The 15000-nt window shown below is 39.0% G+C and overlaps 2 protein-coding genes across 2 annotated transcripts in view; one reads left to right on the top strand and one right to left on the bottom strand.

Annotated features, from left to right (window-relative positions):
• Nucleotides 1-15000, top strand: part of LOC138045110 (AP-1 complex subunit beta-1-like) — a 53231-nt gene that overhangs the window by 31153 nt on the left and 7078 nt on the right. The window lies entirely within an intron of this gene.
• Nucleotides 1-15000, bottom strand: part of LOC138045111 (follistatin-related protein 4-like) — a 21056-nt gene that overhangs the window by 5705 nt on the left and 351 nt on the right. The window contains exons 2-3 of the mRNA XM_068891505.1: nucleotides 5947-6080; nucleotides 1038-1200 (exon numbers count right to left, since the gene is read on the bottom strand). Of these exons, the coding sequence (XP_068747606.1) occupies nucleotides 1038-1200; nucleotides 5947-5995 (212 nt within the window). The 5' untranslated portion in view covers nucleotides 5996-6080. The remainder of the gene's footprint in view (nucleotides 1-1037; nucleotides 1201-5946; nucleotides 6081-15000) is intronic.

The raw sequence follows: 15000 nt of genomic DNA, 5'->3' as shown, positions 1-15000 counted from the left end.
TTCTACAGATTAAACTGTCACATAATGGCAAAGGTAGATTTTCCCACTGAGCCTTGTGCATCAGTTTTAATAATGCAATCTTATATTTGTAGCAGAGTGGAAGCCAGTACGCAATCTTTAAGGCCTCGGTATGCGGGTTGTCTGATCGTAAATTAAAAGTTATCTTCGCGGCTGTACTGTGTAGCATTTCTGTTGAATTACACAGTTCCTGGGTACTACAGCACCCCCACAAAGCTAAGCCATAGGTGACAGTTGTTAGGATTACAGTAAGATAAAATACTTCTGAAACATTCTTAGGTGAGAATTTGCACCTCTTTGGCAAGGCTAACTTTATGGCATTTGAAGCGCTTCTTTAGATCCATCAAGTGAGGTGTCCAGCTCAGCTTATTGTCTACCACAGTGCCAAGTAATCGGGATTTGCTGACTCGATTAAGGAAAAAATCGCCGATCCGCACTGGTGCAATAGGCCCGACGAAACTCGACCTAGATATAAAAAACGTCTCACACTTTTTCGGGTGTGGTGTCAAGCGGTTATTTAGGCACCATGCAAAAAGTTCTTCAAGTGCTTTGAGCTACTGTTTGATCCACATTCTCTCCGGTACAGTAAACAGTTATATCATCGGGGTACATGAATCCCGGAGGGAAATGGATAAAACTGTTCGTGTCCAGCGAAGAAGTTGCAACTGCAACCATCGGACTCGCTGTTACTTCGAGAGCAAGAAAGGTTCCCTGGCCTGAAAAATAGCGTCGAACACAACACCTCTCAAGAATTTGAACTATTTACAAGCGAAAGTGAGCGGGGCAGTGACTCGGTAGTTCGTGCCCATTCCACAGTTCGGTGCATGGTTTTCGTAGTACCTAGAAGCAGCTACCTAGAGCCCCTTTCCCAGGAGAAGGCAACCAGCCTTGCTTTCAGGAAAAGAAAACGAATTTTTGTTCCCAAGTTAAAGAAAAGCAGCAGGCAAAAGGACAACGCTCTTTCCTCACTTCCTTGGAAAATAAAAGCGTAGGAGTTTTAGTTTACGGATACATGTTACCTCGGGGATCGTGTTGACTGTGTGCACACTCCCTCAGCTCCGATCTTGGAAAGTATTGCTTTGTTCTCCGGTTCTATGACATAAATGGCTTCGGCTCCAAGGACATAAAACTCGGTTTTCTTGTTCTGAGAAAGCAAATATGCGTCACCAAAGCTGCAGCAAACTGGGAGTAAATGAACGAAAGGAAAGAAAATGAACTTTATTTAAGTGTCGAGTCGTTCTAGCGCTGGAGCACTAACTGGGGACACGGTAAACTGAAATTAACAATTAACGCAAATCAAGTCAAATGTTGGTTTTTGAGGAGAGGGGAAATGGATTATTACATGTATAATCTAGTAGTAGAGTATTATAATTCAGTAATAGATTATGGATTGGCAAAAAATTGGAAGGGTTAGATTATTATTTATGATTTTATTCCGATTAATATTATTATCTTTTATAATCCAGATAAAATTCCCGGGGATGTTCGGATATAACAGATCTATATGACAGACACACTGCAGACATAACACGGAACTGACGGGACATAACACTGATCACATCAGTCACATGACGATCAACCCTAACCCTAACCCTAACACTATTCCACTGGAAACCAACAAATGATTATTTGAGTGAGCACTTTGACTTAATTTATGAGTTCAATGAGTATCATATAATATGTGAAAGTTGCCTCAAATTTCGTGTTGAGACAAAGTGTTTGCTGATTGGTTGAACTCTTTGTTCGATAACTTAACATTAGGTCACTGAACTCGTCGGTTTAATTGCTGAAATCATTGCTTCGATTGGCAAACTCACACTGCACGCGAGTATTCACGGTTCATTACACTCAAAAACAGGGCAAATAAATCCAAGATTTTAATCTCCAATCACTATCTGAAGAGCGAACAAACTAGCTCGATTAGTGAACTCGTAGCTCCAATCTCTGTTCAATATTTTACAGTTAAGCTGCCAAGCTTGACCAGTTGGCTTGAAATTGTTAAGCTGCCACGCGGGACCAGTTCTTATGAAATTTGAACTGAGTATTTAAATCTGCATGCCAGTTTTGAATTTTGCTCTCGAGATGCTGATATTCCCGTGGATATTTTTTGATATATCAAACAAAATTAGCTGTGAATTTTCGTTTCATTTACAAAATATACAGTGTTTGAAGAGTGAAAACTATTTAAAGCGTTTCATGAATTATTGTTCAGTTGTAGGCCACTTTCGAAAATACCATCATACTCTTTGTTCGCCCCTCCAAATTTTGCGGGCGTTACTAAACACAGGAACGGAAAGGAACGGTACGGAATATACCGGAACGAGGTGGAATGACAACAGAATAAGGCAGAATAAACCAGAAAGACACCAGAATCAAGCTGATTAGCGAGGACCGGAATGAAAAGGAGCAAAAAGTAATTTTTATCATTCTAGACTGTGAATGAATAAGTGTTGCAGAATAGCCAGGTGATCAGAGAGGAAATAAACCGTGCAGCAAGTGCGGCCACGCATTTTAGCTCATATTCGTGCCTGCATAACAACTATGTCAAATGAACAAATTTGAGGTTTCGACGATAAAATCGTTAACATGAAACAGCGAATCTTTGATTGGCATATTGTACCCTAAAACCGCTCGTGCCAATGTATTTTTAGGATACTTCATCAACATTGTACGACGCAAGCGAGGTGGAAAAGACGTGGCAGTGCAAAGTTATATTTTGAGGTGACGTTCTTTTTTCTACGTCACCGTTGCAGCACTGCCACATATCGGCGGCTAGTTGAGAGAAAAATACATTTACAATAATAACTAGACGCTCCACGAGTGTAAGCTAGGTGCCTGTGGTAAATATTACACAAAAAGACAAGGCACTGAGTTGAGTGGTGTTGAACTGCAGCGTTCCAGTTAATTTTTTCAAGTGGGGGGGGGGGGGGGGCATTTAGACCGTTTGCGGGGTCACCCAGACGTCGTGCCAGCAGTCGACCTTTGGCTCACATGTTGTCACGTTGATTGTGTCCCAGGAGCGAATCCAGAAATTCCAGAAAGAGGGAGCAAGGGAAATTGTGTAGAGATCGAACCCCCCTCCCCACCCCCGATTTGTCCTCTATCCGACAAATTTACATTAGTGACGTATATCTATCAAGGCAAAATGTATTCGAAATAAGAAAAGCTCTGAAACTGAACTAATCATTATCGCAAGTAAAATCGCCTGATGCACACTGTACCACTTAAATACTGTACAGGGAAAAAGCAGGGGGGTGCTCGGCCCCATCGCTCCCTACCCCCTCTTCCCCCCAAAGCCGCCCCTGCTGTCCTGTCTCGTTTTTAGAAGACGTGTCGTGCATGCCTTGAAGTTGCACTAACCAAACGTTTATTGCACACGCTAAGGAAGGACTGTACATGTTGTTGCCGCTTCAGAATTCCTCTTCTTTTCAGACTAATCTGATGCCAGGGCAAATTTTTTTGGCTTAACGTTTGCACCAAAACGTACCGTTGATTTGGAGTCGCGGAGCGTTCCGACCTTGAAAAAAACTTCCTCTGGCACACAGGGTAAACAAAAGACAGATGAAGAAAAAAATAACATAGTTTGTATATTAAACTCTGAATTTCCAATTCTCAGCGAAAGATTAACGACAATAGATCGTAAAAACACTAAAATTTCAGCAGTCTCAAACTGCCTTGAATCAAGAGGAATGAAAGGTCAATGTTCAAAAGGAAGAAATTGATCACGTGCTACGCAACCACAAAGCTGCACGTGATTTCCTTGTGTCAACGTTCTTGGTTACATTGAATGAACTACATTGAAGAATGTTGATCATTCATTATTGTGAGTAAAACAACTTACGTTTTGCCAAGCAACTTCCGTCTTTCGTTTTTTAATTTTGTTGTGATATTTGACTGAATCTTTGTATTTTATCTGTCTGGACAGGAAAACTTCTTTGTTTGTTTAATCAAAACAAAGTTTGTAATTGAAAATCTGAACATCAATGAGATGCAAAAACATACTTGCGCTCACGGCAACCTGAATTATCGCAAATCACAATGCTGGCAAACACAAAACGGAAGGAAAAGGTTAATAAATATGAAGGTTTTTACTATCTGAATGTTTTGGGGTTAGATTAAAGGGATATAATGATATTGTTGGAAAATGTTTGTGTTAATGAGAATGTAAACAATCTTCGCACTAGTGAGTCGTAGCAATATATTGAATTAACCAGGAAATTTAAAGAAATATTTTTGGCTTCATAAAAAAAAACTTTCTTTTACACCAAAGTGACAAAACAGATCTTCTAGTGACGTAAAAACTATAGCTACCAATTAACCATTTGCCAGAAAGAACAAGACTTCCTGTCATCTGTATGGAAACTGCTCGCGGGGTGTCAATTTCAACCCACCTATGCAAATTTGTTAAGCTCGAACATCACACAACACGATGAATCAACGAAAGCCGAAAATGTCACAAAAGCCTTTTCCAGCGAAAGGTTTTATTGAAACAAACACCATTTTTGCTATAAGAGGCAAAAAACCCTTGCGTGCGTGAAAACAAGAAACCCATTTTGTGTCAAATCAACTATACGCGACAAAATAAATTCAGGATCAAACCCTTTTCTGAAGAATCTTTTCCTTAAATAATGAAGCAAAACATGGATTACAAGCTTTCTTTCAAAATAATTCTTGACTAACGAGAACAATAAATCTTCACTGACACTCTTCCAATTATGTTTTACCTGAAGACTCTGTAGAGTTGAGTACGAAATAAGGAACACACTCCGTGACCAAAACGCAACTCAATAAATTTCAGAATCAAACCTTTTACAAGAACTCTTTCCTTGAACAATGAAGCAAAAAATGGGCAGCAAGCTTTCTTTCAAATAATTCTTGACTAACGACAACTAGTCAACTTTCCAATTGTTACTTGAAAACATCACAGTTGAGTACATATAAATATAAATAGCTAGACAACAAAGATCCACTCAAGGTGCAAAAGATGCAATTGTTAACAAAGTCCATTACTCGTCGCTGTTCACATTCCAAATGTTTATTTTTCACCGCCTGTTTTGTTTATCTAATTGTCGTACCATTCTTGAGCTCCATATGGGTATATTTTATTTAAAGATGCACTAAAACGCCATTCGCGTTATAACGACGCCATTGCAGTTAATAAAATATTCTACTGTGTCCACCGGATAAAATCTACGCATTTTAACAACCCCCTGAGACCTACCAAAAATACGCGCCGAAGACTCCACAGGCAGGGGAGTGACAGGAAAGACCTATTGCGCAATTTTTCCATTTTCTCGACACGGAAAAAAAGAAGAAAAAAATAAAACGACGAAATTCAACGCACATTTATGACTGGGTTACCTATGGCAACCCAGTAATTACAGTAATTCACATTTATGTAGCGCTAAAATATATTGGTGGAGTCATTTGATCACACTTAAACGAGTAGTATCGGTTGAGTAATCTTCCATAAAAGCTTGAGGTCGGAACATTCTTTTTCGCCTGAGGCTGCACGAAATAAAAAGTCCATCTTCTCAGGTTCCACGCATAAGTCACGACATGGGTGAAAACCTTTCCTGAATAAATCCGAACTCAACCACCGAACAGGCCTCAAATTTATTTAAATGAATATGATAAAAGTCTATTCAACGCGGCCTATCACAGTGCATGGGAAATAATCAATGATGTATATTCAGTCTTGTGCACATTCTATTGCCAGAAAGTCTTGATCACCGTCGGTCGAAGTTTAGGGAGTGCAATATTCTGTGCAGTGAACGAGAATCACGAGCAAACAACAGCGTGATTTGTGTTTATTTCAATATGGGCAGTGGAATGTATGCACATTGCTGGTTCGAGGCACTAATCATTTAGTTTCAATTATATTTTTCTGTGCACTCATGAGATTGTAAAACAATTCATTCGACTTACCTGAAGCCAGGACAACGATAGCAATGAGAAGAGCAAAGGAGGAAGACATGTTCAACGAAAGCAAACAAACAGGAGTGTGTCCAAGCCTCACCGACGCGTTTCTTTATATAGACAGGAATGTTAGGGAGCTCAAGCTGAGAGGGGTAAGTAAAATCAGGAACATGGAACATTCAGCAACATATCCCGGAACATGACAAACTATAATAATTACTTCAAGAAAAAGAAACAATAAAGACAGCGATTTGCTTGAAGTGCGGGCGTATTTCACGACTATAGGCAATCCAGTCAGAAAATGAGTGGAGTTTCACCGTTTTATTTTTATTATTACTGGGTTGCCAGTATGGCAATCCCGGTCGGAAAATGGGTGGAATTTCATTGTTTCCTTGTTATTATTATTCGTGTTTCCCTTTTCCGACTGTCTTCCCTATTCCTCCCCTGCTAAGTAGTGTTTTTCTGCGCAAAGTCTTCTGGGCGTATGTTTGGTCAGTTTCAGGGGGTAGTAGAAATGCATAGATTTTATCCGGTGGACACAGTAGAATATTTACGTACTCTGCAATGGAGTCGAAGTCATTGTGACGTGAATGGCGTTTTAGTAGATCTTTAAACAAAATATACTCTCATACAGTTCAATAATGGAAAGTCAATTGGATAAACAAGACAGGCCGTGAAAAATCAATATCTGGAATCTTGACAGTGACTTCGACAACAATTGCATCTTTTGCCGTCGGATTTCAAAGTGAGCTGTATTTCTAATGTTTTACTAACTGTGATGTTATGTACAACACTGCAACCAAATGGAAAATTCCCTGGTAACCTTTTCTGGTTGGATGTGGGTTTAACAAACTCAGAGCCACAAGGAATCAAATACCTTGAGTGGATCTGTGATCTCGGTCGTCTGCCTATTTATATTTGTTTGTACTCAACTCTGCACAGTTTTCAGGTGAAAAACAATTGGAAATTTGAATAATTGTTGTTAGTTGAGAATTATTTGAAAGAAAGCTTGCCGTCCATTTTTTGTTTCATTATTCAAGGAAAGAGTTCCTCAGTAAACGGTTTGATCCTAAACACTGGTGGGAAGTTTATTTAGTTGCGTATGGTCTTTTGACACGGAGCGTAACGGCTTGTTTGCACGCACGCAATAAAATGGGAAGTTTTTTTCTTCCTTCTAAAAGCAAATATGTTGTTTCTTTCAATAACATTTTTGGCTGTAAAAGGTTTTTGAGATATTTTTCTGTCTTTGTCGATTGATGGTGTTCGAAATGATTCGAACTTAACTAATTTGCATCAGTGAGGGTTGACATTTGATACCCGAGTTGTTTTCGTATACGATGACAAGAATTTTTAGCCAATTTGTATTTCAAGTGTTCTTCCTTGCAAATGATTAATAGGTAGCCATTATTTTGCATGTCAGAAAATATTTGTTTAGTCATTCTAGAGTAAAATGAAGTTTAATTGGGAAGCCAACAATATTTCTTTAAGCTTATCTCCTGCGCATTTAGGTGAATAGACCTTTTCGGCTTGTACATTTTGTTTTCCCATTTCAGACCACGTGATGTTCTCAAGGGAATGTTTCTTTTGTTTTTTCATAAGTTATGCATACATCTGCACGCGCATAAGACGACATTTGAAAGACGCTGTTCCCTAGAGTAACATCATGTGGTCTGAAATGGGAAAACAAAACGTACAAGCTGAAAAGGTCTATTTTGGCGTTCTTGATCAAATTTAATTTATGCAACAATCAGACAAGAAGCTATTTACTGGGTTGCCAACCCAGTCGGAATCTGTCTTTAATTTCGTCGTTTTTTTATTTTTCGTTTTCTTTTTTTATTTTTTATTTTTTTCCGTGTCGGTAAAAGTCCTGCCTGTCACTCCCCTGCTAAGTGGTGTCTTTGTGCATAGAGCCTTCTACGCGTATTTTCTTAGGATCGAGAGGGTAGTGGGAAATGCGTAGATTTCTAGGGGGAAACAGTAGAACGATTAACTTAACCGGCAATCGCATCGAAAGTCATGTAACGCGAATGGCGTTTTAGGGGATCTTTGAACAAAATGTACCCTAATGAAGCTCAATAATGGCAAGCGAATTGGATACTGGACAGGACAGGCGGTCGAATGTTAGAAGCGACGAGTAATGGACTTCGACAACAATCTGTCGCCCGTCGAGCCGTAATCAAAGTGAGCAGTCTTCCTAAATTTTTGCCAAGCGTGGTGTTTTGTACAACACTCAAACCAAATGAACAGTTCTCTGGTAACTCAGTGTGGGTTCAACAAAGACAGATAAGGAATCCATATAGTGGATCTGTTATCTCAGTTGTCTCGCTATTTGTCAGATTTGTATTTACCTGTTCTCAACTCTGCACAGTCTTCCAGTATAACAATTGGAAATTTCACTAATAAGTCATTGACGTGAATGGCGTTTTAGTGGATCTTTAAACAAAATATACCCTCATGGAGCTCAAGAATGGATCGTCAATTGTATGAGCAAGACAGCGCTGAAAAATAATATCTGGATTGTAAGAGACGAGTAATGGTCTTCGACAACAATTTCATTTTTCGCCTTTGGATATCAAGTGAGCTTTGTTTCTAATATTTTACTAACTTGGTATTATATAAAACACGGAAATCAAATAGCAATTTTTTTATGGATTTAACCATAGTTACTAACTATGATTTAACAAATTAACATTGAAGGAATCGAACGCCAACAAGAATGCATCACAGTGTTTTACTCAAGTCGCATCTTAGTTGTCTGACAATTTACATTTACCGGTATTTTGTACTCAACTCAGCAAAGGTGTAACATATTGGGAAATGTGACAGTGAAAAATTACTTGAATGAAAGCTTGTTGTCTCTTTTGTGCTTTATTATTTACTGTCAAGGTTCTTTCGAAAAGGGTTGAATGTGAACTGTCAGAAATTTATTTAATTGCATATGCTTTGTGATTGTTTGTTTCGCTTGCACGCACGCAACTGAAATAGGAAGGGTTTCTTGCCTCTTATAGCAAATATGTTGCTTGTTTCAATAAATGTTTCGCTGGAAAATATTTCTGAAATTTCTAGCTTTTGTAAATTTATCATGTTGTGTAATTTTCGAGCTTAGCAAATTTGCATACATGTGTTGAAATGTGATACGGGGAGAATTTTTGTGGTAACGCATTAGTCACGAAAATAAACAGGTCTGTTGGAAGCGTGCTTGAGTTTCAACAAAATGACCCCCAAAATCGGCAAAAGATTGTGACGCTGATGAATAATAAAGTAGCTGCTATTACCAAAACGATGGAATTACCTGGTGATAAATAACCTTGTCTTGGAGAGTAAATTTTTGATTTTCCAGAAACAATGGTCAACCTCTGAGAGTTGCGCGATTGTGATCTTTGTGTTGAATTCGCACATTTCTTGTCAAAATTTATAACAATCGAAATAAAAAGAAAACTAACAAAAACAAAAACCCGGTAGCTTGGCATCATTTGACACAGATGCTTCACTGTTTCGCGAGTAAACATGCCGCGGTAAAATAACGCGGTAACTTGATCACTGCGCTCGCTGAATTCGATGTGCGATTTACTCGGTGCAGCCAAACTTGTACAATTACAACAAAACAACTAAAATCTCCCAAACTGTTTTTCGCTGATGGTAACTTTTTATATTCGTGGTTCAAAATAAATGTTGTTTTCATGTCGTAGATTTTATTACCGATGGCAAAATATTTTATGCTCGATCGACCGTCCTGAAACTTCCTTCTGCTCTTCTTAAAAACTGTGTATCCATATTTATTTACTTTTACATCAATATTTGTTTTGGATAAAGCAAGCTAACAAAATCTGTATCTTGCTGGGTTCGCATTTGATAGCATTAAAATAGAATTTTCGGTCCTATGCTTCTGTTACTGAGTGGTATATTTCTTAGGTCGCCCATCCAGATACTAACCCCACCGAATAGGAATAACTTCAGCTTTCAACTGTTGTTTACAAAGCTTTCAGATGCTGTCAGATGCTGTCAGTGCACGCTTACACTTGTGGTGGAAAGAAGTTGCATGATCAACATGTCAGCCCAGAAGCCAATGTTTCTCGATTCCCTTTTATTTTCTTCAGTCTCTCTGGGTTCAGTACTTTGCTAGTAACCACATGTCTTCTCAAGGGGCTATTTATCTAAGACTTATACCATGGCGCTACAATGATAGACAATACCAAAACAATATCGTGTACTGTTAGACCTACATATTACGCAAAGACAACGGTCAACATGGCATCCCAGAAGACAATGTTTTTCACTTCCCATTTATTTTCTTCAATCTTTCTGGGCTCAGTACTTTGCTAGTAACCACATGTCTTCTCAGGCTATTTACCCAAGACTTCTACCATTTCACTACAATGATACACAATACCAAAACAATATCGTGCACTGTTAGAGCTACATATTACGCAAGGACAACTTGAAGCTCCTGGAAGACAACACACAGTTCAGTTGACATTATGGAATAAATCGCTGTGTTACTTCACTACCACACGTAAAATATGCGTGTCAACTTTTTTTAAAGAGGACAGGAATTTCTTCTTTCTGACAAATGATTAATTAATAGGCCGGTCGCCAGGTTTTTAACCTCACAAAAGGATCTGTTTCGTCGTACGAACGTGTGAAGACCTGTGAGCCAAAGGGCCTCTGCTGGTATGACTTCTGGTATGACTTCTGGTACGACTTCTGGGTCACCCCCCCCCCCCCCCCCCCCCTCCAACTTGAAAAAAATTGCGTGGAACGCTGCACGTACCACAGGCAACCCAGTGTACCCTCACGGAGGGTCTAGTTCAACAAGGAGCTAGGTAAAAAAATTAATTGTTTCGTTTCCGGTGCGGGAGAAAAGATAAAATATGTTGATTCGGCTCACTCCATTTGTCAGAGAAAAAGAGTCTTCCGGCCGTTTAATTTGCGCGAATCTATTTCCGTATATCTCCATCACGTGTGGGTCGTGGGAAGCAAGCACTTGATTGTGATTGGTTAATACACAATTGACCTGTCAGAATGAAATAAAAATGTTCACGAGTTTTCTGACACCTCCCAGATCCATAGACAAAAACAATTAGAATAACATTCTGTTTCTCTTGCTACTGTATTTGTTTACGAAAAAAATGTTACTTCCACAACAAATAATTATTCATTTAGCGACGGATATACCTGTCAAATTTTTCTCGTGATCGAAGTGTTCCAAATGTTACAAAAGGCAAAAAAACATGCAATTTCCTTAGGGAATCACGTGCCACAACAAAAGCTGACTGGAACAACCCAACATCGGTCGGCGCTCATTCCGGTATATTCCGCTTTATTTGGGTGTCATTCCGCCTCATTCCGGTGTCATTCCGGCTCGTTCCGGTATATTCCAGTACCATTCTTGTTCATTTCGTTTCATTCCAGTGTCATTCCGGCATATTCCGGTTTATTCCGGTATATTCCGTTCCGTTCCGTTCCGTTCCGTTCCTGTGTTTAGTAACGCCCTGCTTTGCTTAAATTTTGCATAACCATTGTTTTTGTTTTCTCTTGCGACCATTGTAAGTCCCAAGAGAAAATGGAAACAATGCCTACGCAAAATTACGAGGGACAAATAAATAGTATTATGGCATTTTTCTCAGCAGCATTAATAAAAATATTCAAGATTCTATTCGAAGCTCCAGAGAGGAATTTGAATGTTCATTTCAGTCTTGTGGTAACACATGATATAGCTTGACGGTAATTGACTTCATGAACATTTCGCACTTCAATTCGCTTCACGAGCGCTTCACTTGAGCGTTAATCAACTTTACCCACACTGATATAAAATTCCACAATAAAAAAACGCTGCAATTTGTAGCTACGATGCCGACAGAAATCTTGACGCGGTCTGTCAAAGAGGAAATAAACCGTGCAGCAAGTGCAGCACGCATTTTAGCTAATATTCTTGCCTGCATAACAACTACGTCAAATGAACAAATTTGAGGTTTTGACGATAAAATCGTGAACATGAAACAACGAATCTTTTATTTGCATATTGTACCCTAAAACCGCTCGTGCCAATGTATTTTTAGGATACTTCATCAACATTGTACGACGCAAGCGAGGTGGAAAAGACGTGACAGTGCAAAGTTATATTTTGAGGTGACGTTCTTTTGTCGACGTCACCGTTGCAGCACTGCCACATATCGGCGGCTAGTTGAGAGAAAATACATTTACAATAATAACTAGACGCTCCACGAGTGTAAGCTAGGTGCCTGTGGTAAATGTTACATAAAAATAGAAGGCACTGAGTTGAGTGGTGTTGAACTGCAGCCTTCCAGTTAATTTTTTCAGGTGGGGGGGGGTCATTTAGACCGTTTGAGGGGTCACCCAGACGTCGCGCCAGCAGTCGCCCTTTTGCTCACATGTTGTCACGTTGATTGTGTCCCAGGAGCGAATCCGGAAATTCCAGAAAGAGGGAGCAAGGGAAATTGTGTAGAGATCGAACCCCCCTCCCCACCCCCGATTTGTCCTCTATCCGACAAATTTACATTAGTGACGTATATCTATCAAGGCAAAATGTATTTGAAATAAGAAAAGCTCTGAAACTGAACTAATCATTATCGCAAGTAAAACCGCCTGATGCACACTGTACCACTTAAATACTGTACAGGAAAAAAGCAGGGGGGTGCTCGGCCCCGTCGCTCCCTACCCCCTCTTCCCCCCAAATCCACCCCTGCTGTCCTGTCTCGTTTTCAGAAGACGTTTTCTTGCGTGTCGTGCATGCCTTGAAGTTGCACTAACCAAACGTTTATTGCACACGCTAAGGAAGGACTGTACATGTTGTTGCCGCTTCAGAATTCCTCTTCTTTTCAGACTAATCTGATGCCAGGGCAAATTGTTTTGGCTTAACGTTTGCACCAAAAAGTACCGTTGATTTGGAGTCGCGGAGCGTTCCGACCTTGAAAAAAACTTCCTCTGGCACACAGGGTAAACAAAAGACAGATGAAGAAAAAAAATAACATAGTTTGTATATTAAACTCTGAATTTCCAATTCTCAGCGAAAGATTAACGACAATAGATCGTAAAAACACTAAAATTTCAGCAGTCTCTAACTGTCTTGAATCAAGAGAAATTAAAGGTCAATGTTCAAAGGGAAGAAATTGATCACGTGCTACGCAACCACAAAGGTGCACGTGATTTCCTTGTGTCAACGTTCTTGTTTACATTGAATGAACTACATGGAAGAATGTTGATCATTCATTATTGTGAGTAAAACAACGTACGTTTTGCCAAGCAACTTCCGTCTTTCGTGTTTTAATTTTGTTGTGATATTTGACTGAATATTTGTATTTTATCTGTCGGGACAGGAAAACTTCTTTGTTTGTTTAATCAAAACAGAGTTTGTAATTGAAAATCTGAACATCAATGAGATGCAAAAACATACTTGTGCTCACGGCAACCTGAATTATCGCAAATCACAATGCTGGCAAACACAAAACGGAAGGAAAAGGATAATAAATATGAAGGTTTTTACTATCTGAATGTTTTGGGGTTAGATTAAAGGGATATAATGATATTGTTGGAAAATGTTTGTGTTAATGAGAATGTAAACAATCTTCGCACTAGTGAGTTGTAGCAATATATTGGATTAACCAGGAAATTTAAAGAAATATTTTTGGCTTCATAAAAAAAAAAAACTTTCTTTTACACCAAAGTGACAAAACAGATTTTCTACTTACGTTAAAAACTATAGCTACCAATTAACCATTTGCCAGAAAGAACAAGACTTCCTGTCATCTGTATGGAAACTGCTCGCGGGGTGTCAATTTCAACCCACCTATGCAAATTTGTTAAGCTCGAACATCACACAACACGATGAATCAACGAAAGCCGAAAATGTCACAAAAACCTTTTCCAGCGAAAGATTCTATTGAAACAAACACCATTTTTGCTATAAGAGGCAAAAAACCCTTGCGTGCGTGAAAACAAGAAACCCATTTTGTGTCAAATCAACTATACGCGACAAAATAAATTCAGGATCAAACCCTTTTCTGAAGAATCTTTTCCTTAAATAATGAAGCAAAACATGGATTACAAGCTTTCTTTCAAAATAATTCTTGACTAACGAGAACAATAAATCTTCACTGTCACACTTCCAATTATGTTTTACTTGAAGACTGTGTAGAGTTGAGTTCAAAACAAGCAACTCACTCCGTGACCAAAAAGCCACTTAGGTAAATTTCAGAATCAAACCTTTTACAAGTACCCTTTCCTTGAACAATGAAGCAAAAACTGGGCAGCAAGCTTTTTTTCAAATAATTCTTGACTAACGACAATTTTCAAATTTCCAATTGTTACCTGAAAACATCACAGTTGAGTACATATAAATATAAATAGCTAGACAACAAAGATCCACTCAAGGTGCAAAAGATGCAATTGTTAACAAAGTCCATTACTCGTCGCTGTTCACATTCCAAATGTTTATTTTTCACCGCCTGTTTTGTTTATCTAATTGTCGTACCATTCTTGAGCTCCATATGGGTATATTTTATTTAAAGATGCACTAAAACGCCATTCGCGTTACAACGACGCCATTGCAGTTAATAAAATATTCTACTGTGTCCACTGGATGAAATCTACGCATTTCTACAACCCCCTGAGAGCTACCAAAAATACGCGCCGAAGACTCCACAGGCAGGGGAGTGACAGGAAAGACCTATTGCGCAATTTTTCCATTTTCTCGACACGGAAAAAAAGAAGAAAAAAATAAAACGACGAAATTCAACGCACATTTATGACTGGGTTACCTATGGCAACCCAGTAATTACAGTAATTCACATTTATGTAGCGCTAAAATATGTCGATTGGTGGAGTTATTTGACCACACTTAAACGAGTAGTATCGGTTGAGTAATCTTCCATAAAAGCTTGAGGTCGGAACATTCTTTTTCGCCTGAGGCTGCACGAAATAAAAAGTCCATCTTCTCTGGTTCCACGCATAAGTCACGACATGGGTGAAAACCTTTCCTGAATAAATCCGAACTCAACCACCGAACAGGCCTCAAATTTATTTAAATGAATATGATAAAAGTCT

This window comes from Montipora capricornis, chromosome 4 (genome assembly GCF_036669925.1).
Source record: "Montipora capricornis isolate CH-2021 chromosome 4, ASM3666992v2, whole genome shotgun sequence".
Classification (NCBI taxonomy): domain Eukaryota; kingdom Metazoa; phylum Cnidaria; class Anthozoa; order Scleractinia; family Acroporidae; genus Montipora; species Montipora capricornis.
Note: the sequence above shows the minus strand (reverse complement) of the source record. Positions and strands in the feature narration are given on the sequence as shown.